This window comes from Haliotis rubra, unplaced genomic scaffold (assembly GCF_003918875.1).
Source record: "Haliotis rubra isolate DU_JTF1 unplaced genomic scaffold, ASM391887v1 Scf41, whole genome shotgun sequence".
NCBI classification, from domain to species: Eukaryota; Metazoa; Mollusca; class Gastropoda; order Lepetellida; family Haliotidae; genus Haliotis; species Haliotis rubra.
In genome coordinates, this window is record NW_025767091.1 from 1,462,818 (window position 1) to 1,490,759 (window position 27,942).

At 38.9% G+C, this 27,942-nt stretch overlaps 1 protein-coding gene and 1 long non-coding RNA gene across 6 annotated transcripts in view; one reads left to right on the plus strand and one right to left on the minus strand.

The window, feature by feature from the left end:
* Positions 1-5,459: 5,459 nt before the first annotated feature.
* LOC124288010 (rho GTPase-activating protein 15-like) overlaps positions 5,460-27,942 on the minus strand; it is a 44,834-nt gene continuing 22,351 nt past the window's right edge. For 2 of the 5 annotated variants that reach the window (XM_046724527.1, XM_046724524.1), the window contains 12 exons: positions 21,288-21,347; positions 19,184-19,243; positions 16,292-16,350; positions 14,638-14,824; positions 13,510-13,653; positions 13,015-13,066; positions 11,792-11,947; positions 10,922-11,020; positions 9,783-9,860; positions 8,831-8,962; positions 8,395-8,500; positions 5,460-7,997 (listed from right to left, as the gene is read on the minus strand). In XM_046724527.1, the coding sequence (XP_046580483.1) occupies positions 7,826-7,997; positions 8,395-8,500; positions 8,831-8,962; positions 9,783-9,860; positions 10,922-11,020; positions 11,792-11,947; positions 13,015-13,066; positions 13,510-13,653; positions 14,638-14,824; positions 16,292-16,350; positions 19,184-19,243; positions 21,288-21,347 (1,305 nt within the window). In that variant the 3' untranslated portion in view covers positions 5,460-7,825. The remainder of the gene's footprint in view (positions 7,998-8,394; positions 8,501-8,830; positions 8,963-9,782; positions 9,861-10,921; positions 11,021-11,791; positions 11,948-13,014; positions 13,067-13,509; positions 13,654-14,637; positions 14,825-16,291; positions 16,351-19,183; positions 19,244-21,287; positions 21,348-27,942) is intronic. The other 3 variants (XM_046724525.1, XM_046724526.1, XM_046724529.1) reach the window with 3 other exon arrangements.
* On the plus strand, positions 5,587-27,713 carry LOC124288012. The gene is made up of 3 exons (XR_006901359.1): positions 5,587-5,660; positions 19,524-19,538; positions 27,702-27,713. It is a non-coding gene; the product is annotated as an uncharacterized LOC124288012 (long non-coding RNA).

Sequence of the window (27,942 nt, forward strand, 5' to 3'; positions counted from 1 at the left end):
CTAATGAATCACATCACAACAATGAACCAGCTTGAGCAATGGAACAGAGGGACCGTATCATAAATCATATTTGTATTTTCTATCAAATAATAACTGGTGTGGTCAGTTTTGACAAATTTGAGCAGATATATTTCTTTTTAAGAAGTAACTTATCTATTACTGAACTCCTCACATTCAATTTTAAAAAGTAATAAATGCTTATGATACAATCCCCCAATAATGAAAGTCAGGACTCTTGCCCGAGATGGAACTTCTAGTCATTAAGACCACACCGCATTAATTCGACATATGCAGAACATTAGGTGAAATACAAGCCTTTGACAATTGTAATGGGAAAATTCATGATTTCAAAAGTCATCAACAGTTGAATACATCATAGAAATGTCTTTTTCTTGACTGTTCATGGTGATATATCTCTAGTCCCACACCCCATAAACTAGTTATTACCAAGCAGCCCCTTCTTCCAACACCAGATACAGACACTGAGCCATTAAGCAATCTATATCAACAATGTGCCATCAACCATTTCTCTGACTAGGTCAAATCTTGTTTTAATTGACTATGAATCTATTCCATTAATAACGTCAAAAGTTCTTCTCTAGTATACTCCCTGGCATTTATATCCTGTCTGATATAACATGAGGAATGATATACTTAGAGCTTAGAGCTTATAAGCCAAGCACTTCACCATATTTTAATTATCATAAATTACAATCAGAAATTGAACAGGGCAAGCTTTTGGCTCTCTGGCACAAAAGGTAATTCTTACATTTATCAAAATTTAAGACAGATTTTAAATTACTGTATTCAGAAAAAGCTGAATGTGACATTGCCCTACATATTTTGGTTCCTGAGAGACAAAATATTGGTGTGTTTTGTCACTTCTGTACCTAAACACATTTAGAGGCATTCAACCAACTACAAATTTTTGTGATAAACAGAAAATATGTCCCCCAAGCAAACGCAATTGTTTACATTAAAACAACAGTTACGTTCAAGTGAAACAAAAATCTCATTCTCCTTCACAGTAAGAAGTGTATTTGTCACAAAGGCAGAGTAGTGACCTTGAACTGTAACCCTTACCCTTGACTTTCAGCCTTGACCTTGGTACTGAAGCAAGAATATGTTACAGCGAAGGAAATGCACAAAATTCAGAGATCAGGGCATACGTGCCAGGTTGGACAAAATGTAAAAACAGTTATGTAGGGCAAATATATTATTGCTCTTATCTACAGAATGGACAGAATTCAAATGATAAGAATCTAGATCACATGTTTATTTGCAACACACATCTAAACAGTCAGTCTTTGTTTCAGCAGGAGTCTGGAGTCGTATCAACATGGCTGTTGTGACGGCCATATTGATTCAGATTTTAAGACTATGCAAATATAATTTGACACTAGATTTTTCAAACTGGTTGACTGAGATCACACAGTAATACAAGTTAGCAGGTTGTACTCATTTTTACTCCACACAAAACATTGTGGAAACTGGTAAAGAGAGAAACAACCTCCCCATATAACATCATTAAATATCTTAAACCTGAAAACATAGTTCCAAGAAATAGATTTGGTTAAACAGAGTTATGTAACATTTATATGTTTACACAGTGTTAAGGAATGTTAATATATGTTTAAGAAGCGTCCCACAATGTCCTTCCAAACATTCTTTTCAACAGTATGAAAGAAATACAATCGTCTCACAAGGCAAGTTGTGCTCCGCTCCCTGAGGAGAGTCTGCACATGTTAGCAGTCCTGATTCCATCATGAACACCTGGGATTGTCACACATAAACTATCAAAATATTCAACAGTAACAACAACAGCAGCAGACCATCAATGTTGGAGGAAGCTGTCAGATACAAAATCAGAAACAGGAAAGTGATATACCATTGTTAATAATTCACAAATATTTCTTAAGAGATTCAAAGTTCAAAACAGGAAAAAGATACATAGTCAGTATAAGCAAGCAAACAAATAGTACACGAATGTTTAGATTGTTGTACTGACTGACATACAGCGACATCTCACCTGGGACTCTCTCCGAGACATTCAGATAATACCATACCAAGCATTTACTCATCAGTTATCATTTACACTGGGCATTCAATTACTTTGTTTTGAAATCCGAGGCTCACTATGGAATTGATACCTTTTTTATATTTCAGTATATCCTTACTCACTGGGGTTCATTTTGTGGGGCATTTTTAACACCAATGATGAACCTGCATTTTTTATAATCATGCTTAAATCCCTGTTTCAGGTATCGTTAATTTGAATCTGCCCCCATTCATTTCCATTTTTGAAATTTTCTTGGATATTTTTAAGCATTCAACTCAAACATTAACTGGGTAATGGTGATAGATTTTCAGTATTTCATAAACATACACTTATCCGGATATCTGCACTTAAGTACGGACACCTGAAGCAAGGAGGTAAAACTGCAGCATCAGCAATAATTATTGTTTGTGAAACCTCGTCTGAAACTCATAAAATCTTGACAAGACACAAGTTTAAGTGAACTGAAATTAAAGGCATCTAAAAGTCACCATTTTTTTCAGATTCTTCAAACATTGATGGACTGTCACATCCCACTCTGGAATTCAACTTTCAAATATGTACACAAAATAATCCCCACAACAACTCACATTTTCCTGATTTCAAACCACACTTCAAAATATATAAATATTGTCCAAGAACAATGATATATGTAAGTTTTGTTTATATTACACAAACAGGGTTATGTACAGTAAACAATTGCTCGTGACAGGTGCTAAGAATCAATAACACAAAAACAAAAGGAAGTCATTATGTTGCACAGTGATAATAACATTATACTATAGGGAATAATAATTTTATACAACAGAAAGAAAAATTATACAACAGAAAATACTTTTATACAATAAGAGAAATCAATGATTGGCCAGATTTATACATTTTATTGTATTACAAGTCACTATTTAGCCATTTTTGTGTGAAAAGAAACAAGTTGCTGGAAATAATTTTTTCTGATAACCCTTTATCTCAAAATTATCAATTAAATCCACCTTTCCTCTGTTCACAGTCTCTCTTACTCTAAGATTTTACCATGAAATTTTACCATTTTTTTCTTATGGAGCCCCAAACATTGTCAATATATCTATGTATCTAATACAATGCTTTATTAAATTTACCTTTCAAACAAAAATACTGATGAATTTTGATTTCTTCCCCAATGATTTTTGCTGTTTGATTAATTACAAATTTATAAAACAAGGGATTAAATTGGTCTGGCCCTAAAAGAAAGGCGATTAACAATGTCATACTGTGGTAAATAATAACTGCATAGGTTAGTTGATGTTGAAGTTAAACTTACACACTACCATTGTCAGACACAGGGCAACACATATTTTGTCCAATTCCTAAGAGTGAGTGAGTGAGTTTAGTTTTTACGCCGCTTTAAGCAATATTCCAGCAATATCATGACGGGGAACACATTGTGGTCATGTGGGGAATAGAACCAGTGTCTTTGGCGTGACGAGCGAACGCTTAAACCACTAGGCTACCCCACCGGCCCCAAATTCCTAAGAACCCAGGGCACTTATTACAGTAAATATAGTATATTTGTTGTGTTAAATACACCTACTTGAAATGCTGGCTGGTTTGTTGTTTAATGCCACGCTCAGCAGTAAGTATTCCAGCTACATTAATGGTGGCATGTCAAGTCTGGACCAGACAAACCGGTGACTGATGCTATGAGCAACACCAACAGGGAGAGTTCTATTTATGTACAATGTTTTCATTATTAATATGAGAAACGTGTCAGTGTAGCTACTAATGTCGTTATCAAGCAAGTAATCTTCACTATTTCATGGGTGTTAGTATGATGCGATATTAGTAATATTCTGCTCACAGATTCTGAATTACTACAGAGCTTGACTAGTGAAACCTTCAGAATGTTTAACATGGCACATTTCATCCAGATAATAACTATATCCCTGCAGTGTGGACCCTCTCTAAACCACAGTCCCTAAAATGTTGACTTTCAGCATGTTCAACAAAACCTCTCTAAAACAATACCTCTGCAGTGTGGATCCACTCTAAATCAGTCACTGTAATGTGGACTAAGCATGTTTAACAAAACCTCTCTAAACCATAACCTCTGCAGAGTTGACTCTCTCTAAACCACAGTCTCTGTAATGTGGACTTTCATCAAATTTATCAAACCTCTCTAAACTATAATCTCTGCAGTGTGGACCCTCTCTAAACCACAACAGTCACAGGGCTATGATTGCTTGGTGGAAGAAGCCCTGTTCTGTGTGTTTCCATGGCGATCACTTTCCAAGTACTGCGCAAAGTTAGTCAGCTACCAGGGAAGTTGAAACTGGTTGTCATTATGGCTACTTCAGGAGATCAAAGATATTATCAAACAAATTTTATTTAATGCCACATTATTTTGATTCCTTGAAACTTGATCACTAGAAAACGCTGAATTAAAGCAATGGAACAAAGAATTTATAGTTCATTATATCTGATTAGAAAATACAAGTGAAGATATAACAGTATCAAATTCTATGCTTAAAAAAAAATGGCACATTTTGACAGGATTTGATCTTTGCATTACATTGCCTTCAATGCTGACAATAGAATGAAATGCTTGAGTTAATGTCCGCTTGAAATTGTCATCTTCATTCTACAAAATTATCTATCTTTATTTTAAAAGGTGAAATTGTGAAATATAAATCTACCTATGAATACAACAATACCTTGGTAGAGCGGCAACCATCATTAATCGATGAGAAGAACCACTCTCATCACCCAAAATACAAAATCTTAAACCAAAATATATACCTACCACTATGGGAGAAGATCTGAGAGACCCTAATGAGAGTGAGTTGAACCCCTAGAGAACCACACAACATAACGTCAGCTTCTTGAGCTAATCATACGTCAGGTTTCTAGAATAATTCAATTTCATTTTACTACCATTTCCATACAGGAATGCTGGTCTTTACAAGGAAACTCCATTAGGAATACAATAACCTTACATTCCACTGGCTGTAGGTACAGTGATACTCAGACATAGTGGTATGAGTGAGTGAGTGAGTGAGTTGGGTTTAACGCCGCTTTTAGCAATATTCCAGCAATATCACGGCAGGGGACACCAGAAATGGACTTCACACATTGTACCCATGTGGGGAATCGATCCCGGGTCTTCGGCGTGACGAGCAAACGCTTTACCGACTAGGCTACCCCACCGTCCTCTCATGTACACAGGGGTGGAAATAACTTTAAAATTGCTTGTGTACTCCGGTACAGTGGCACATGTAAAATCACTTGCCCTGATAATTTTTCCACTATACCGGACGTTTTCTTGTTGATTTTTTAAATAAACAACATAATTAATATTGGAAAGTCAACTGGACACCGGTACAGTGTGATATACAAATTTGCTTGCCCAACAGAAAAAAACACTGGACTCGGGCAATGGGTTATTTCCACCCCAGTACACATGAGGCACAGTAGATGTACTGCTCAGAATCATCTTGGAAATTGAGAACTTTGATCGTCACACGTCCTATGTAGTCACTGGTAGCCATGCAGACCTTATCGCCAAGAAGTGTCACAGAGTAAAAGATTCGAATAAATGCTGCTGACATAAGCATTGATAATTAAGGTATTAGTGAGTGAGTTGGGTTTAAATCCCAAACTGATGTAGGTGTAACATGTTTACCACTTTAGTGAAACCCATGACCACAGGTATGGTGTTGGTGTGTTCAAGGGACACAACTCTGCAAAGTAAACTTGCAGCGCCCTAAACAACTGCTCCCCACCACCCTCTCAGGGTAACAAGATATCGTGAATCTCAGGCATGATAGGCGTTAGTTCTTCATATCTTTATCAACAGCTCATGTTTCAGGTGTGTGTTGGAACTTGCCCTGACGTTGGTGCTACCACCCTAGAAATGTTGTACCTGTCAACTAAGCATATTGCACAATTATATATGTGATCAACACCTACATGCGTAGTGATTTACAAAAGTTATGTACAATCATAAGTTTCAATCAATAGCCAAGACATGGCTTAAATGTTTGTCATCTAAATCCTCCGCAGATCAACATCGACTCAATTATCCAAATGATTATTTCTAAAAACACATTACCTCACATTCTCTGTGATTCTCTTTAATAAAAATATGTTTATTTGAGCAGGTTGTTTGTAGATCAATATTCTTCTGTCTAAATGTGAAATCGTTTTAAATCGGATGATAATATTTAAACAGTAGAATTCAGTACAACCATGATTCCAGAAAAACTCTGTGGTTCTTGGTTAACATACATAAATTAAAGATTTAAACAACAATTTATGCAGAAGGTGCTGACATCTGCACTTTTAATCAATTGACAGCACTATTAAGTTTCATATATTCATAAAATTCAAGACAGGCTGATCCATGTAAAGAATTTGCTTTGGTCTTATGAAACATACCTTGCCGTACTCGAATAGTCCAAAACTATATCTGCTATATCTAGCATTTGTCTGGAATGTTCACATCATTTTAATCAGAGTTATCTGTTTAGAATATCTGGAATGTTTAAAAATCAAAACTTATTGCTGACACTAATTTCCCAGAATTCCAGTCAACAAGGGGTCATCTTCGTTGTGATGTGTGTGACCGCTTCAATATGGCAGGCATGATTAGATCAACGGGCCACTGGTACAATCAACAGCTCTATACATAATATATATCGTAACAATCGAGAGGTTAGTACTATTTCCCCAACAACATGCGAGGAAGGACGCACCTACAGAAACATGGGTTTATCGCAGTTTGGTGATAGCCAGACTTTCTGCACAGGGTATGTGTACAAGAGCTGCAATAACTATGCATATAGGGTACGTAAGCATCAGTGTTATGGGATATGTCACTGTGAGTGTTATATTTCTAACATTGTTAAATATATCACTTATCACACATAACATTTATCACATAAATCTTATAACCCAAGTATCATGTTAAACTTGTATCACATATCACATGACTGGTATCAAGTATCATGTATCCCATATCCTACGTATCCCATGTACCATGATACATCCATTCTTCAGTGAATCATGACAGCTCTAGTAACAGCATCCCTGTGCAGTCATCTAAGGGTACCTGGGAGTACAGTTATGTGTATATTGGGTGCCCGGGAGTACATTCATCTGTATACTTGGTAGCCAGGAGTACAGTCATCTGTATAGTGGGTACCCGGGAGGACAGTTATCTGTACAGTGGGAAGCCTGGAGTAAATTTATCTGCATAATGGGTACCTAGTTGTACAGATACCTGTCTAATGGGTACCTGGGAGTATAGATTATCTGAATATAATTCTCGGCAGATTACAGTGCAGATGCTGTGACAATAACCCATGCTGTGTCGGAGCTGTGTTAAACAATATGACATATTCGTAGAGAAACCCTTCCTCTGATATGGTATAAATCATTTTAACACTCATCTCACCAACAGTGTTGAATCAAAAAACCCAACAATGAAGGTTTAATGTGGAAGAACTCGTCGATTTCTGAAGTATGGAATACTTTGAAACATGAAACACTTACAACTGTCACTAACTAAACAGTGTAATGCTTTCTCAAAGTCAGCCTAAGAACGATCCTGGGATCCTGGGATCTATTTTCAATAACAAGCATTCACCATGACACATGTGTGTGTCTGTTTCTACAACCATTACACTCTCGGCAGAATGAACTCAGTTGTCTACCTGTCACTAATTCCAAAACTAATGACACATGACTGTCTTGAGACTGATTGGCCAAAGGTCTTGTAACCTGTGATGTGATTGGCTAAGGAAACAGTCTGTCATACTCCAGCAGGACATATTCTACCACTTTGCTTTGAATGATGGTCATCACCGCCATGCCGCCAGCCTCCCCGTTCGACCACATCAACGTCGGACCAAACACTATCGCCACGTTCTGTGTCTGCATGCGGTTCTCCTTGCTGTGAGCGATGACGCTGTAACAACAGTGGACACCATCAGACTGGACACATCCCTCTCTGCTCAAATAATGAGGTAATTGTACAGCCTTAAATCATGAGACAATCTCCCCGGGGATCAAAAGTGTAACAAAGGCAACATAACAATCTCCACTGGGATCTTTAATGTTACTATGGCAACTGCTCAATTTTCTCTGGGATCAGGACTGTTACTATGGCAACTTCTGAATTTCTCCTTGAATCTGTTTTGTTACTATGGCGACTTGACAATCTTGGCTGGTTTTGTCTTGCAACAATGGCAACATTACCCTGAACCAAACCTGTAGCTATGGCAACACTTAAAAAGCCCCTTGGATCTATCTGTAACTATGGCAACACAACAACGCCCCCTGGGGCCTAACCTGGATGAACTTACTTTGTGAGATGTTGGAAGAGGGCCTTCATAGTGTGATAGTTGCATGTTGGAAGCTCCGACACCAGTTCCTTGAAAGCCTGCAGCTTCTGGGAGTTCCTCTCCTTCCCTGCACACATAACATTTCAGTTCTCATGGGATGCCAGTAACATCTGCTTCATCATGAAACCTCCACTTTCAACAAGGGCAATTTGTCTTTCAGAGTGAGATGAGAAACATTCTAATTCCAGTTCTATCCATTTATTTCATGCTAGATTTCTTACATCTGTTGTGCCGATGTGACTTAAAATTTTAACTCACTCACTCACTCACTCACACACTTTACATCTGTTGACAAGATATCTATCATTAATGACCGATGTGAATGTCACATGTTGAAGGCAGTGACTTACAAATGGCTGATGTGAATGTATCAGACAAGACTGAGAAAGTGACTTACTTATGGCTGCTGTGAATCTATCAAACATGTCGAAAGGAAACAGAGGTTCTTTCAGTTCCCGAAAGAAAAGTTTTAGTGAGCCTGTCAGGACATTAATATCACAGCTCTCATCATCCAGACTGTATGTCTCCTCTGTGGACCAGAAAGTGAAACAATGACTAAATAAAATAAACACAGAGACAGTCTAATAATGATAAACATGGTTACCTTGAACTACAGACTCTCTATACAATATCACCTCACAGTGCATGCTGAAGCGATACCCTCACCTACCTGCCACTCTAACTGGCATAGGACTAGAGGCTTACAAGTTTTTCTGTGCCATTTCATTGGATAGCCAAGCAATATTGCAAGAAAAAAACAATTATGCCACACCCACTGGCAGACCACAGCTTACTGATATTTTGGGTGAGGTGAGGTGAAATTGGGTTTTACGTCGTGCTTGAGAATATTCCGCTCATATGACGACGTGCATGCGTGTGTATGTGTATGTGCGGCTGCTTGTACTAGCCCAGACTGAAGCTGGTTTTATAGTGCTAGCCCACTGAGATACCATGCCGCAGTGAAGCATGAATACCCCACGCAGACACATTATACTGACTCCGAGCCAACCAGTCCTTGTTGTACCCATTAATGCCGAGCGCCAGGCAGGGACCAACAAGTACCATATTTTAACGTCTTTTGGTATGACACGGTCGGGGATCGAACCCGCGACCTTCCGCTCTCCGGGCGGACGCTCTAACCACTACACCACAGAGGCAGTGATATTTTTGGAATGTGCATGTTTGTTGCATTACAGAGCTGACAATGGCAGTCAGTTTGTTGTTAATGATAATATAATCCTTTTGTGAGATTTGTTTTGTTCTTGTTGATATATTAAGTTATAATAATTGACTTCAACTCCAAGTTACATCATGACACCTGGCAACAGCATGGTTGTGTAGCATCTTACCTTTATCTACAATGAATCTCAACTTCTGTATCTCAGCCAGATTTCCACTCACTCGGTACAATCCATCATGGTCCAAACCTGATTAACAGAGGGAACCATAAACAGTGAACTATATACAGGGTGACTCTTCTTAGTTCAGGCAACATTTGGGAGTTACCACTAAATCTAGCTGCAGACTCTTCTTAGTTTGGGAGTTACCACTAAATCTAGCTGCAGACTCTTCTTAGTTCAGGCAACATTTGGGAGTTACCACTAAATCTAGCTGCAGACTCTTCTTAGTTCAGGCAACATTTGGGAGTTACCACTAAATCTAGCTGCAGACTCTTCTTAGTGCAGGCAACGTTTGGGAGTTACCACTAAATCTAGCTGCAGACTCTTCTTAGTTCAGGCAACGTTTGGGAGTTACCACTAAATCTAGCTGCAGACTCTTCTTAGTTGTGGAAACTGATATGTATAAATGTACATGGGCGGATCATGGAATTTTGAAAGGGGGTGGATGGTTGTTTCAAGGGGTTCGAACCCCCTGAACCCCCCATTGGCTCTGCCAACGCAAAAATAAAATCTTCAATGTAGTCTTAAGTTGGGGTGGGATGGGGTGGGGGGTTCGAAACCCCCCTCTTGATCCGCCAATGAATGTGTAATTTAGACAGAAACGAATAGATGGGAAATTCAGGCGTACCTGAGGAAATCTACACTTGCGTCATTTTGGGGTTTAGCATGGTGTGAGTGAATGAGAGAGAGAGAGAGAGAGAGAGAGAGAGAAAGTGAATGAGAGAGAAAGAGAGAGAGAAAGAGAGAGAAAGAGAGAAAGAGAGAGAGAGAGAGAGAGAGGGGAGGATGGCTTTATGACGCTTTTAGCAATATTCCAGCAATATCATGGGCTTCCAGAAATGGGCTCCACACAATGTGCCCATGCAGGAATCGAACCCGGGTCTTCAGCGTGACGAGCGGACACTTTAACCACTAGGCTACCCCACCGCCCCTGGTGAATGTGGAGGCAAGATGGTCAGAGTTTAAAGTGTGTATGTGTATCATGTCTTCCCCTCAATGCAGCAGCAGCATAACAGAAGGGACAGATGGGAAACACAGGTGCATGCTGGGAACAGGTGTCTCCTCTACTGAAGGTCGGCTCGCGGTACCTTTATGTTCCACAGCACTGATGCACTTCACCACAAACGTCGGTACAGTATTATGCTCTCTTGCGCACAGCTCTCGGAGATCAGACCCAAACACACGGTCTGAAACATGGGCATATCAAAATTATTGCTTATTCACCTACCTCTAGGGAATACAATCTTACAGCCAGAATCTGGCAGAGTGTGGCATTAAACAACACACGCACGTACGCACGCACACACACACACACACACACACAGTTTCCTACAACCACTTTGTATGGTCATTGTACATTATACGTACAAATGTCTGTTCACTCTCTGTACATTGTCGGTATATTGTTCACTGTTTGTAAATTGTCTGTGAAGAAATTTAAAATTGTCTACACATTGTCTGTGAAGAAATTTACAATTGTCTGTACATTGTCTGTGAAGAAATTTACAATTGTCTGTACATTGTCTGTGAAGAAATTTACAATTGTCTGCACATTGTCTGTGAAGAAATTTACAATTGTCTGTACATTGTCTGAGAACGGTACATTGTCCATTGACTGTCTGCACATTGTATGTACATTGTCTGTAAACTGCACATTGTCTGTTCACTGTTTGTACACTGTCTGTACATTGTCTGAGAACGGTACATTGTCCAATGACTGTCTGCACATTGTATGTACATTGTCTGTAAACTGCACATTGTCTGTTCACTGTTTGTACACTGTCTGTACATTGTCTGTAAACTGCACATTGTCTGTTCACTGTTTGTACACTGTCTGTACATTGTACACAGTCACCAACCTCTGCTACTCCTGCTGTATCTCCAACACAAGGTCCATGGGGTTGAAATTTCACAACAAAATTATCGGCTGACTGTACATCAGAGCCTTGTGACTTTACCTTTGATAATGCCTCGTTTGACCAAATCTTCCTGCAGGGGTCGCCGCGTGATGAGGCTGCGCAGTTTGTCCCGAATACGGAAGTATGTGGCATTGAAGGACGCGTGTCTCTCCTGGCTAATACCTGGTGCTTCGTCCACTGACTGGCTCCTCATCACTGGGAAGAGACGAAGCAGTACATGTGACGCCTGTTCTCTTTAAGCCTTTTGTACTCACACTCACCTTGGCCTAGATTTTCGAAGCTCTGTTAGTGCTAAGATAGTCGTAAGTGCCATATATTAACATTAACTTACGACTATCTTAGTGCTTAGATAGTCGTAAGTGCCATACATTAACATTAACTTACGACTATCTTAGTGCTAAGATAGTCGTAAGTGCCATACATTAACATTAACTTACGACTATCTTAGCGCTAAGATAGTCGTAAGTGCCATACATTAACATTAACTTACGACTATCTTAGTGCTAAGATACTTTAGTGCCATACATTAACATTAACTTACGACTATCTTAGTGCTAAGATAGTCGTAAGTGTCATACATTAACATTAACTTACGACTATCTTAGCGCTAAGATAGTCGTAAGTGCCATACATTAACATTAACTTACGACTATCTTAGTGCTAAGATACTTTAGTGCCATACATTAACATTAACTTACGACTATCTTATCGCTAAGATAGTCGTAAGTGCCATACATTAACATTAACTTACGACTATCTTAGTGCTAAGATACTTTAGTGCCATACATTAACATTAACTTAAGACTATCTTAGCACTAAGAGAGCTTCGAAAATCTAGGCCCTGGACGATAAGTATTCTCTAAACAGGAATGAGAATGCCTCTTTTGTGAAACAGAAAGTAGGCCAAGGATCTGCAGAATACATAATTTTTGTATGTAATAAAATTTTCAAATGGGAATTCTTTAAAGAGTAATATTGACGTCTGGTTTTGCCGATGTAGACGGGGAAAAATCCAGCCTCCAAAGTCCTTGACTCATCTCCCCAAAATATCATGAAATGATCGACCACTAAGTTGTTTCTGAAGCTACTTCTGTAAATGACATTCTGAACAATGATTCAAGTATATAATTAATAAATAACATGAATGAAAAAATGACATTGCGGATAAAGAGAATTCACCTTGGCGTGTTTCAGCCTTGTCATTTCTATATTAGGTGCTACAATATTGGAATGATCTCTACTACAACCCGATGAAGACTTACTGCTCTTGTCTGTGGGACTTGGCTCTGGTTTCTTCTCTAGTTTCTTCTCATCCTGAAAATGTTGACCAGCATGAATAACTCACGTCACATGACATTTAACACCATTTAACGCCTTTAGTTTCCTGCCTGTGTAGGGATCCCTGCTTACTTCAGGTTCTCGACAACCCATGCTGGCAGTAAGAGTTGACTAACTGGATCGAGTGGTAATTATTGGTGACTTGGTGGGTTGCTCATACTATCAATCACAGGTTCGTCTAGTCTAGAATAAATTATTTTCAGGCTGCCTGATAAAGCTTGAATATTGGTGACAAGCAACAAAGCTCAGGTTTCAAGGAATATGAAAAGATTTAAACCTCAAAACACTTTTTTCATTTTGTGTGTGGTTTGAAGTTGATGCTAAGGTCCATATCGTCACATTACAATACCATAGAGTCAAGCAAGTGACCTGGTCCAAAAACAATAAAATGACCATGGACGATCTGTATAGAATTCTACCTTGCCACCTTTACTGGTTGATGGCTGTGAACCTACATCTTCCTTAAGGTCATTTGCTGCGACCTTGAGACGGAAGAACCAGTTTCTGGACATTGCTTCGTCATCACACTGCAGCAGGTACTGGGTGTTGCTGCTGGCCGTCAACTGAAGCGTAATCAACCGAGTGTTGAGATGTCATCTCATATGGACTTTCAAACTGTAGTGTATGCACCACCCACCCAGACAATCATCACATCCCAAACAATCATCCTGACCAAGATAATCATCCTGACTGAGAGAATCTACACAACCCAGACAATCATTACATCCCAGACAATCTCCATGACACAGACAATCATCCTGACCCAAACAATCATCCCAACCAGGACAATCATTGCAACCCAGGCAACTGTCACAACCAAGACAATCAGCAAGATGCAATCATCCCAACCCAGACAATCTCCATGACACAGGCAATCCCCACAACCCACACAATCATCCCAACCCACACATTCATCCCAACCCACACAATCATCCCAACCCACACAATCATCCCAACCCACACAATCACCACAACTCACACAACCTACACAATCATCCCAACCCACACAATCATCCCAACCCACACAATCACCACAACCCACACAATCACCAAACAACCCACACAATCATCCCAACCCACACAATCACCACAACCCACACAATCACCACAACCCACACAATCATCCCAACCCACACAATCATCCTAACCCACACAATCACCACAACCCACACAATCATCATCACATTAATGACGAAGTATGGCATAATAAAGATCAACCTGGAATTAAGGATGCTGATTTTAATTTTGGCGCATATTATCTACAAAACAGTATCTATTGTCCAACCAGGAACACACTTGTTCCTTCTTCGGGCCTGGGGTACAGGTCTCACAAGATCTGGGCACAGTGTGATTAATTATATAGTAAAATACCTTTATAACGAACTCTAAGGGACCTCTGAAATTAGTGCGTTATATCTGTAGTTCGCAATTCACTTTTGTATATGATAATATAAGGTTTATTAGGGACTTTTAGAACAGTTCGCTATAGCAGTCAGTTTGTTATATCCGTGTTCGTTATACAAGTATTCTACTGTATTCCAAATTACCGTGATGACATTTCTCTTGCTTGTGACCTCCGTGTTTTGGCTGAAGTTGATTTTAGCGCCAAGCAGACTGATGATGAAATCGGGCTTGCCATGAGGGGAGCCAGGTCGATGCATCGAGGCCTTCTGGTCCTTGTAGAAGATGATGTTTGAGCCTTGGAGGACCACATAGGACTGGCTCCAGTTCTTCCTGAAAGAGGAAACGGTTGTATATTTCAGGAAAATCAAAAGTACAATTCACTTCAGATATCAGCACTAGTCGTGTCTTGATAACTATAACTGTTAGCAATGTAGCAGTACAGGCTGTTGAAGATTAACCTGGAGTAACTGTTAGCAATGTAGCAGTACAGGCTGTTGAAGATTAACCTGGAGTAACTGTTAGCAATGTAGCAGTACAGGCTGTTGAAGATTAACCTGGAGTAACTGTTGAAGATGCTGGAGTAACTGTTAGCAATGTAGCAGTACAGGCTGTTGAAGATTAACCTGGAGTAACTGTTAGCAATGTAGCAGTACAGGCTGTTGAAGATTAACCTGGAGTAACTGTTAGCAATGTAGCAGTACAGGCTGTTGAAGATGAACCTGGAGTAACTGTTAGCAATGTAGCAGTACAGGCTGTTGAAGATTAACCTGGAGTAACTGTTAGCAATGTAGCAGTACAGGCTGTTGAAGATTAACCTGGAGTAACTGTTAGCAATGTAGCAGTACAGGCTGTTGAAGATTAACCTGGAGTGACTGTTAGCAATGTAGCAGTACAGGCTGTTGAAGATTAACCTGGAGTAACTGTTAGCAATGTAGCAGTACAGGCTGTTGAAGATTAACCTGGAGTAACTGTTAGCAATGTAGCAGTACAGGCTGTTGAAGATTAACCTGGAGTAACTGTTAGCAATGTAGCAGTACAGGCTGTTGAAGATTAACCTGGAGTAACTGTTAGCAATGTAGCAGTACAGGCTGTTGAAGATTAACCTGGAGTAACTGTCAGTGGTAGCAAGTAATTGAAGTGCCAGTAAAATGTTGAGTGCTGACGGTGGCAGTGAGTAATTAGAATTGTCTGCCCCTTGTTGTTTATAAACAATGTTGGCTTGGTTGATGGATAAGTTTCAGGGCCTAGATGTTTGAAGCTCTCTTAGCACTAAGATAGTCGTAAGTGCCATATATGAACATTAACTTACGACTACCTTAGCGCTAAGAGAGCTTCGAAAATCTAGGCTCAGGATGGTAAGTATCTTATAAGTTTCTAGTACGCAATATGAGGTATTTTTCGATTTCAACCTGATCTAGAACGACTGATACGTCCTTTCTCTCACAGTGAAAAACTTGACCTTTTTTCCACCATTATACACTTTTGCGAAAAGTATTGGTGGAATTATCTCCAGTTTGGTAGACGTCCTCCTCTTGGCTGTCCAAATGGTTCACCACAGCAGATATGACAGACACAAAATCCCATAGACTGACTGACTGAGTTTGGTTTTACGCCCCTTTTAGCAATATTCCAGCAACATCACGGCAGGGGACACCAGAAATGGGCTTCACACATTGTACCCATGTCGGGATTCGAACCCGGGTCTTCGGCGTGACGAGCCAACGCTTTAACCAGTAGGCTACCCCACCGACCCCAAAAATCCCAAAGAAGAATCTCTGAACCAGATGGAGGACTTACTTGACTCGTTTACCAACATCAACTATTTTGGCTTTGTTCAGTGTTCCCGTCAGCTGATCCTAGAAACAAACAGTCATAAACAGTGATAAACACAGACTAAATGAGATTAACTGTAATTAACACCCCATGAATGCAGATTAGGGTATAACATTAGATAACTCAAATTTCAATGTTACAAATGTTACGTTGTGAAAGTATAAAACATTGGCAAGATATTATCACAAATTCACCATATATAAGCATTGCAATGTCCGCTTCAAAACAGGAAGCCAATAAATCATACATTATTCTGAAAAGCTAAACTATTTTGACACTTTTACCATATCCAAATCTGGCTGAAAATACGACATACAACACAGAACAATATCACAAGGAAATCAGTACTATCAACAACATCCTCTCAAAAACAACAGAACAATGCAGTCTCATGGTCACATTGTACAACACACTGAATACAACGTTTATAATCTGTACAATGTTGATAACATTCAGGTTATATATCCACACCTAGTACAAGCATGTTGTATACAATGCATGCAACCAGTCAGTATTGAATATATCGGACATGTTATAACACAGTTATTAATCAGCTATAGTCACAGCATCCAGACATACAGATACAAATTGTATCCGGGTATATGTACAAAGGTTTGGGCATAGCAATACAAACAGTATTGAAGCATACTTCTGTTAAGGGCTAGGACTTGTATCCAGTTATACCAATATGACTTGTCTTCAGATATATCAATATGAGTTATATCCTGGCATACCAATATAAATTGTCTTCAGATATATCAATATGAGTTATATCCTGGTATAACGATATGACTTGTATCCAGGTATACCAATACAACTTGTAGCAAGGTATACCAATAGAACCAGTATCATGTATCCAAGTATACCTATACGACTTGTATCAACGGATCAATAACTATAAGTCCCGGAGTCTAAGAAAAGAATGCAATATTTTACATCTGAGTTTAAAAAATTAATATAACAATCACTGTCCTCATAATAAAATTATATGAATGAAACAAGATGAACAGAATTTCAATTACTAGAATAACATAACTTCTATTGTCTAAAAACTTGATTAAGTAATATCTTGCAAAAGAAGCTTAAAAAAAAAGAACTTTTAAGCAAAATATATGAAACCACGTGTATTGTCTTATTAGTTTTTGAGATAATTAAAAAACAAGCTGGTGATGTCAAATGACTGCGAGTTAATTGTTAAAAAATCAGAGAAACTAACTTTTGAGTTATTTCCTGTGGAACAGATCCATAAGTGTTAGCTTAAGCTAGGTGCTTAATATGATGGATAAGGACATTTTATTCAGGTCCCAGGGTGGGAAGCATTTCATGCTCTTGAGTTCCCTGAGTGACAGCAGCTAAATATGTAGCTAGAAGCTAAATATGACGGATAAGGAAGTTCCGTTCTGGTCCCAGTATGGGAAGCATTTTATGCCCCTCAGTTCTGTGAGTGTCAACAAGCATTCGCTCTGGTCCCAGTAAAGCATTTTATGCCCCTCAGCTGTGAGCAGCTAAATATGTAGCTAGAAGCTAAATATGACGGATAAGGAAGTTCCGTTCTGGTCCCAGTATGGGAAGCATTTTATGCCCCTCAGTTCCCTGAGTGTCAACAGCTAAATATGTAGCTACAAGCTTAATATGGCGGATAAGGAAGTTCCGTTCTGGTCCCAGTATGGGAAGCATTTTATGTCCCTGATTTCCTTGCGTGTCAACAGCTAAAAATGTAGCTACAAGCTAAATACAATGAATAAGAAAGTGTTGTTCATGTCCCAGGGTCAGAAGTCCTTAATGTATTTGGGGACTATGAGTGCAACAGTTAAATATCTAGCCAACTAGTACATATGAAGTGAAAGTTTGTTTCAGTCTGGTATTCTGTATCATTATAGAAGATATGACACAAAAGCTAACACACCATTGCTGACTGTTCCACACAACACGTCGTGCATGCAGCGCTGTTTAGCTGACTCCACTCTCCACAGTTGGATGAATAATCTACCTAGAGGTTGCATACGAGGCACCAACCATTTTGTCTTTGGTGAGAGATGGCAAGATGTGGATTAATTTTTCCTTTTTTAACATATTCAATACACAAAAGTTTCAAAACATTTTGTTCAGGTTTGTTTGTTGTTTAATGATGTTCTTAGAAAAATTCCAACTATATGACAGTGATCAGTAAATAAGTCTGGACCAGACAATCCAGTGACTGTCATTTGAGCAACAATCAATACTGATGAGGCACAATGCCATGCACACCAAGTCTGACTACCAAATGCCCACTTTTCACTGGCAATATATGTTGATGGTCACCAATTCTAACCTAGGATACGGTTGCTTCCTCTCAGGGATAAACTGAAACATAAGGATGTTACCAGGATGTAAGTGCTCCATGATCTTAGGCAACCCATTATTGTCGTAGGAGGCAACAAACAAGGTCAGGTCGTATCCTAACAGCATAGATAGATGCTAATGATATCATCCGCTGGACTGTCGTGTCCAGACTTGAATATTTACAAGCTGTCATTACACAGCTGGGCCTAGATTTTCGAAGCTCTCTTAGCGCTACGATTGTCGTAAGTTAATGTTAATGTATGGCGCTTACAACTATCTTATCGCTAAGAGAGCTTCGAAAATCTAGGCCCTGGAATATAAGTGCAGCTTCAAACAATAAACAAACAAGGATGGCAGGTACACATGTCCATTCACAAATATAACGTTCTCTGTGTTCCTGCCCACAGACAAAATGGTTGATGCCTTACAAAGTAATATCTTGGAACTAAAGAGTATAATGCACATCCGTATAGAGACTATACATACACACAAACCTCACAAGGCGTTTGAGTGTACACTCACAGGCTTACTTACATCAAACCTAATGGTAGGCGAGGATGGCCTAGGTTTGCTGGAGGGAGGTGTATCACCAGTCTGAAACCATAAACTGGCCAATCAGAACAAACACAGCCGCCATGCAGGGACAAGCTACAAGCAGGGAGCCAGCATGGCTCGTACAACCACATGCTCAGATACAGGGATCCAAGGAAAGCATCAGAGGCAAGGTCAAAGGATGTAGGAAAAGAATCAGGTACAGGGGTAGGATCAGGACCATGGACAGAGGATCCATGGATTGGATCATGTACAGGGACAGAGGGTCAAAGGATAGAATCGGGTCCAGGGATAGTGGGTGCATGGACTCGATCAGGTCCAGGAACAATATTCAGATGTGCTCTTTGGGACTTAAGAATTACTCTTGCTGAACTTTTTGCTCATTTTGCCACAAGCCAAACACCATAAACAGTTCTTCCTTTTGATGTTTGATAATGGTGTCTTAAGCTTCTGAATCAGTTGATATATATTTTATAATACTGGGCCCGTTTCACAAAACTCTCGTAAGCCTAAGATCTCGTAACTTTTCTCGTAGCATTCATACTCCCTATGTTACAGTATAGTATGTATGTGAAACGGGGCCCTGTACTTTAACAATTTTCATGTGTTTATTTCCATATGTTTGTCAAGTTGATATTCACAAAGAATCACTGGGTTCATCTCTGAAACATCTTAATAATATATTTTTTGTCCCCCAAAAAGGAGAGATTTCAAAGTGTGATTTTCAGGGACCTTTAGCATATATTAACCATATGTCTGTTAGTGCTATTATTACAGCACCAGTGTCACTCTGTTACCAAGAATTTCAAACCCTGGTTGCATAATAGGACACCGGGGTAGGAAGGTGATTTTAATGCAGACCAGAATGATGTGTTCTTCATTATGAACACATGAGGCACATCAGTGTTCAGAGTTGAGAACAGTGTGGCTGCAAGAGCCTGGCAATGGAGACAAGTATGTTTGCAAGTTTTCATCATCAAAGAGCATGATACAGTCTTCTAAGAAAAGACGTATGTTTCCATGAAAGCAGTATTTGAAGAGGAAGTATATTTTCAATTAGAAGAAAGTGAGATGATTACAATGTAAACATGTTTTAGTAAATGAGAATGGTTCCAGTGTATAGAAAATGTAAGTCTGTTCTAAAACAGACAAACAAGACAACAATTTCGATGGGAGGAGCATTAGGTTATGTGTGTGATCACGTCAAGCATGAACATGATGAAGGTGCTTTCAGTCTAAATTCATGACATGAAATACATTAAATATTCAATGCAACAATAATGACAATGCTTCCAAATGGAAGAGAACAAACCAATGTCTTTAGAATGGAGAGCATGACAACATTCAAGGGAGGCAACTCTGAATACCATCACGAGACACAGGCCCAAGATGCACACATCTGCTGGTGTGTAGCGATCTCATTTACGTGGTCGAAACCATCAAGGTCATTAACAGAACATCAACAACATCACAGGATACTTGTTAATGATACATGTCTCACATACAGAAACATATTATCAGGTGACAATACAATATGCCATGGAGCATCAACAATACCATGCACAACAGTATCAAGCCTTTTATCTTATTAAGTTGGTTTACCTCATTTTGGCCAAAAATGTAGATTGATGAAATTTGCTTTGATGATTTTTAACTTCAAGTTCTTCTAATGAATGAAAAAATAATCTTTGGTCACATCATCACAAGAGCACAAGTTCTGTGAAAAGATTTAAAAAAATGATGATTCTTTTTCTCTTTTTTTAATAATGATTTTTTTATAATTTAAACATCATTTCCAATGAAAATTGTGATTAAAATAAATAAAATGTTTATCTTCAGTTCAATTAATTGCAAAACAGTGTCAGCAAAAAGAATTTCCCTTTGTGAAAGGCCATTTTGATTTTCAGAATTTAATACATTTTGTTGATCAGTCTCGTATACCAACTAAAACATTAATACAGCCATACAAAATGATACAATGACATGCTCATTCTGTCAAGGCACATATATATCTCCATGTACACTTGTCCATGCAGGACATCAGTCGTCAGGCAGGTAGTATCAGAAAAGGCCTTGTGCTACTTACATCAAACCTAATGGTGGGCGACACTGGCTGTGGCTGGGTAGATTGAGGAATGTCATTTGCCTGAAACCACAAACTGAGGAGTCAGAATGGCTGAGAAAATAACGGTGTTTGCTGTGCCTTCCAGAATGAAGGAGCCATCTTGTTGGAAACAGTGCCATCAGGAGTGAGAAGGAAATAGAAGCGGCCATCTTGTTTGAGACAGCCTGCAAGATGGTGTTGTGGACGGAGTTTGCAGTTGGTGCAGGACAGGATCCAATCACTTGTTGATTCATTTGGCACAAAGACACTGACTACTAAAACCTGAACACCATTAACAGATCTTACATCCACAACTAGATCACTTTTCTCTCATTTCAAACTAGCTGACTAATGACAACAATCCCTCACTCACACAGAGCATATATTTAGTAAAAGATTTATCCCCATTTCATGCTCGTCCTGAGTTGTGCTTGTGCAGACACTCATCTGATTCACAGTCCTAGCAACCCATACAAGAGACCAGACAATAATTCATATAGTCTCTGCCCATACTCATCCCTTTCAGTTCTAGCAGCCTTATGCCATCCCTTATTCAGTCTAAGGAGCCTATATTCATCCCCTTCTCAGATCTACCAGCCACACACTCATCAAGTTTCACAGCTGTACCAGCCTAAAGTCATTCCTTCCAAGCTCTAACAGCCTACACTCATCCCTTATTCAGCTCTAGCGGCCTTATGTCATTCCATTCACAGCTCAAGAAATCTGTACTCATCCCTTATCAGCTTTACATGAGAAAGCGCAAGTGTCCGTCCATATATGCTAGGTTCAAATGTAGATGACAGTAATTTCTGGATCATGTCATTCAAGATTGGTAGTGACTCTTGTGCTGAGACCTATGACCAAATCTCGGGCTGGAGGAGAAGGAGAGTCTGACAGTGACAATGCTGCAACAGGCAATGCCTGAAGGGAACAGGACATAAACATCCTCAAACAGGAAGCAGACGTCAGAAGCAGGTGACTTGCCAGGCAAGTTGGTCAGGGTCAGCATTCAAGGATGCAAGAAGCTTCAGGTGAATTCAGCTGAAAGCAAATTCCACAGTGCTGCAATTGGACAATGCATCAGAAAATGGTTGAATGCAGATGTCAGGGAGGAAGGTATTGCAAGCACACAGACAGAAAGGTGAGATGGTCAAAACATGAAAGGATGTCAGGAAAGCATATGCCAATGGCAGGAAGACAGAAGCACTCACAAATGCAGGAGATGACCAAAAGATGGCATTTCGAAGCAAGAGGAACATATTCTGTTGGCAAGACATAACAAACATCAGAAAAAGCAAAGATTGGAAGAACTTGCAAAAATGTACTTCCAAACATGAGATGCCAACAGGGCCATGAGTAGGAGCCAGTTAATGGGCGACAGCAGACGTCAACATACAGCAGAAAGGACCTGAGGCCATGCACAAGATTGTGGTGAGAAGACATGACCAGAGGAAGACATGACTGGAAAGCATGGAAGGAAAGCATGACCGGAAAGCATGGAAGGAAAGCATGACTGGAAAGCATGGAAGGAAAGCATGACCGGAAAGCATGGAAGGAAAGCATGACTGGAAAGCATGGAAGGAAAGCATGACCGGAACAACTCTAGAGGTAGCCACACATCCAATCGCGTTAAGGACGCCAAAGACACTTTCATTGGAAACAGCATGAAAGCACTGAAGTTGTGTTGATGGTTGTGAAGAAAGCATACTTCATTAAATGGACAGGGAGACGGGCAAAGCTGATGACATGCTGTGACATTATTGTATACTCAGGGCATTGAGTACTACAATCATTATGGTGTGTTTGTGGAGGGGTTTGCTTGGAGCACTTGAACAGGAAGTGAACATCGTCAAGGTGTAAGGCAACAGGATTGTGGGTTTCTGGACAGCGGGACTTACACACAGGTAAACATGCCTGACCTGGTCAGACGAGACAACAAAGACCATGGTCATTATATCATCCGTGGTCCACTTGAAAGGTTTAGATTTAAAGTAGGCAATAATATTTTCACAAATCCTTCAAACACAGAATAAATTAATAAGTTTATTTTTATATTTTCATTCTTTTTAGAAAGTATTTTTATCCCCAAGCTAAGAATAACACACACAAAATATATATGTACTATATTCCTAGAAATAACACGGCAAGAGATTTCTGTCCCATAGTCTCAACAAATCTGTCCCATAATAACAAAACGCACAAATTGCATATCAGCATCCACTTCTTACATATTACTGTTGCCATGGCAACAACAAAAGTAATATAGAAGAGTGGGATGTTAGTCACTTACTTCAAGCAGTATATACGTCTTGTATATAACTGCTGTAAAACAGCAAGTAAACCTCCAGACACTGAAGGTACACAACCACCCAGGACAAGAATCCATTGCCACACTGGCAATGGCAAAGCACAACTTTCTCTGTAACTGTTTTGTAATGAGACAGTGGTAACAATATGCTGACTTTCACACATCTGCTGTTATCAAGTGATGACAAAATATTCATGCATCATGAAAACAGTCAAACAAACAAGTCAGTGGGCATACTAAACAAGGTAATATCACTTACAATAGAATTCAGTCTAGTATTCCATACTAAACAAGGTAATATCACTTACCATAGAATTCAGTCTAGTATTCCATACTAAACAAGGTAATATCACCTACAATAGCATTCAGTCTAGTATTCCATACTAAACAAGGTAATATCACTTACCATAGAATTCAGTCTAGTATTCCATACTAAACATGGTAATATCACTTACCATAGAATTCAGTCTAGTATTCCATACTAAACAAGGTAATACCACTTACCATAGAATTCAGTCTAGTATTCCATACTAAACAAGGTAATATCACTTACAATAGAATCCAGTCTAGTATTCCATACTAAACAAGATAATATCACTTACCATAGAATTCAGCCTAGTATTCCATACTAAACAAGGTAATATCACTTACCATAGAATTCAGTCTAGTATTCCATACTAAACAAGGTAATATCACTTACAATAGAATTCAGTCTAGTATTCCATACTAAACAAGGTAATATCACTTACAATAGAATTCAGTCTAGTATTCCATACTAAACAAGGTAATATCACTTACAATAGAATTCAGTCTAGTATTCCATACTAAACAAGGTAATATCACTTACAATAGAATTCAGTCTAGTATTCCATACTAAACAAGGTAATATCACTTACCATAGAATTCAGTCTAGTATTCCATACTAAACAAGGTAATATCACTTACCATAGAATTCAGTCTAGTATTCCATACTAAACAAGGTAATATCACTTACAATAGAATTCAGTCTAGTATTCCATACTAAACAAGGTAATATCACTTACCATAGAATTCAGTCTAGTATTCCATACTAAACATGGTAATATCACTTACAATAGAATTCAGTCTAGTATTCCATACTAAACAAGGTAATACCACTTACAATAGAATTCAGTCTAGTATTCCATACTAAACAAGGTAATATCACTTACAATAGAATTCAGTCTAGTATTCCATACTAAACAAGGTAATATCACTTACCATAGAATTCAGCCTAGCATTCCATACTAAACAAGGTAATATCACTTACCATAGAATTCAGTCTAGTATTCCATACTAAACAAGGTAATATCACTTACAATAGAATTCAGTCTAGTATTCCATACTAAACAAGGTAATATCACTTACCATAGAATTCAGTCTAGTATTCCATACTAAACAAGGTAATATCACTTACCATAGAATTCAGTCTAGTGTTCCATACTAAACAAGGTAATATCACTTACCAGAGAATTCAGTTTAGCATTCCATACTAAACAAGGTAATATCACTTACCATAGAATTCAGTTTAGTATTCCATTCTAAACAAGGTAATATCACTTACAACAGAATTCAGTTTAGCATTCCATACTAAACAAGGTAATATCACTTACCATAGAATTCAGTCTAGTATTCCATACTAAACAAGGTAATATCACTTACAATAGAATTCAGCCTAGCATTCCATACTAAACAAGGTAATATCACTTACCATAGAATTTAGTTTAGTATCCACAAGTACTTTTAAAAGTCTAATGGCGTGTATTACTTTCACAAATAGCAAGTTTTATAACTTTCGACATAATGAATCTTCTCTTTTACCATGGTAACTGTACCTACCCAACACTTTGAATACTACTCAACCTTTATATGGATCAGGTATGTGGTGTTTTATATATGCACTTGACATATTAGTATCAGTTCTGAGTATCAAGGAAATACCAAATATTTTACTTTCATAAGCCGAGTAGTATATCCCCACCCATTAACACAACACACATCACATTTCCTGTCCGAGTACACACATATTTCAGCTCTCACCATCACCAAATTGGACACAAGCATGTATCTTGTACTTAGACATAATCAAATAATGTTACAGCCAGTGAGTGAGTTTAGTTTTACGCCGCTTTTAGCACTATTCCAGCAATATCACGGCGGGGGACACCAGAAATGGGCTTCACACATTGTAACCATGTGGGGAATCGAACAAAATGGGTCACTATTGTACATATATAAAACTGTATCAGTATTATATATTGGTTGGCTTATTGATTAATCATTGATGAACGATTCATCAAACATTTCTTGACAAAACAATAATGAACAATTAATAAGTTAAAAGTGCTAGCCCTACTTCAAGGCCTTTTTGAGGCAATTAATATAATTTTAGGCCTTTTTATAGCATATAGATGTTTAAGGACTACAAACATTATCAGGAAATGTAAGGTATTTTAGTGCATTTTGGGGCTTTTCAACATTTATAGAAATTTACAGATTTTTCAAGGCTGCCAAATACATGCTTTCTTGGAATACGTAAACGTAAAATCTATTTGTGTACCTCTTACAGCAGAGCTTTCAACTGAAACTATACTGTCGAATGTTTTGGTCCAACATAGATTCTGTGTTCATTGTACATGCACTGTAAATGACCAGGGCCCTTATTCTCGAAACGTTCGTAGCCCTAAGAATTCGTAACTTTGATCATAGCCAATGTGTTAAGAATGGGCTTAAGAAGTTCGTAGGGCTACAAACGTTTCGAGAATAGCTAGCCAGGACCTCTCTACAGGCAATTCTGTCCTCTTCCTCATTTCCATGAGCACAGGAAGTGGCAAGTGTCAGACAAAGTCTCAGTGTTTTGAAACCGAGAGTTATGGCTAGAAGCCCTAGTTCCCAGCAAAAAAGCAATCTTAGGATAGAGACTGTAAAACTGAGTACTTTTTAACATGAGTAACATAGGTTACATGGAACGGCACCCTGGGTGGGTATTTTCACAAGCTACATCAATATATTCCACGTACACGAGAAGACAACAGCTTCTAACACGACTTGTAGACAGCTTGTTTTGGACTTGTATGTAATGACATTTGGATGCGAACTTCTAGTGAGTGTACACTTTCATTCAACTCAGATGGGAAAACTAAATGCTCAGTCCCTGCTGATGGCCACTCATTCCTTTAAACTTAATTTATCTGCTGCAAATTAACGTTTTCTCCAAAATATGTTTTCCATGAAATAAAAACAAAATAAAAAAATGTGCATTAAAATATAAACCCAACTCTCATTCACAGAAAAATACATTAACCTTCATTGGTATGCTTATATTTCTTAAGAAATTAAGATATTATACACATGTGATGAATATACTTAGGAAAAGGGTTACCTCCCTTGACAGGCGTGAGCAAGCACCGTTCCTGCCTGTAACACCTCCCAGCATCATTGCTTGTGTGCATACCGCCATTAATGAATAGTATTTCGTGACACAGGAAAAAGTTCACAATAAACTTTCTATTTCCCTGATAAAAAAAAAGCACCAATCTTCCCCTTACATAACCAATTACGTGACAGTTGAAATGAAAGTATTTTGTGTGAGAACAATTATCAAAGTTTAGCCAACTCTATACATGGTTGTAGGTCTTCTGGGACTGTGGGGAGCTGTGACTGGTGGTGTGGGGAGTTCGGGGCTGTCACTTGATGGTTCTGTGACTGGTTGTCGCTATGAACGGACTGTTGTGTGCTGTGCTTTTACTGGTAGCAGTCTGTAACTAATTAAATCTGGACCACACAATCCAGTGATCAACATCATGATCATCGATCTGATGGGATACGATGACATGTGTCAACCAAGTCAGCGAGCCTGACCACCCGATCCCGTTAGTACCTCTGACGACACGCATGGGTTACTGAAGATCCATTCTTACCAGGATCTTCACAGGTGTGTGGTGTTGTGACTGGTGGGAGCTACAGTACAGAGAGCTGCATGAACAGACTGTTGCTGTGAGGAGCTATTGGTGGTGGCAGTGACAGAGCTCTGCGCACAGGCTGTCACTGTGAGGAGCTTGACAGATGAGATACCAGGGCCTCGTTTCACGAAGCTCTTGTAAGCCTAAGTTCTCGTAACTTTTCTTGTAGCGACGTACCCGATGTTACAGTATAGGAGGTACGAATGCTACGAGGAAAGTTACGAGATCTTAGGCTTACGAGAGCTTTGTGAAACGGGGCCCAGGCCTGAAATGTCTACATCAAATGATGTCCCGAATCTTTCATCTTACAGGTATAAATCACCACCAATCATTCCATCCACTTGGTCAT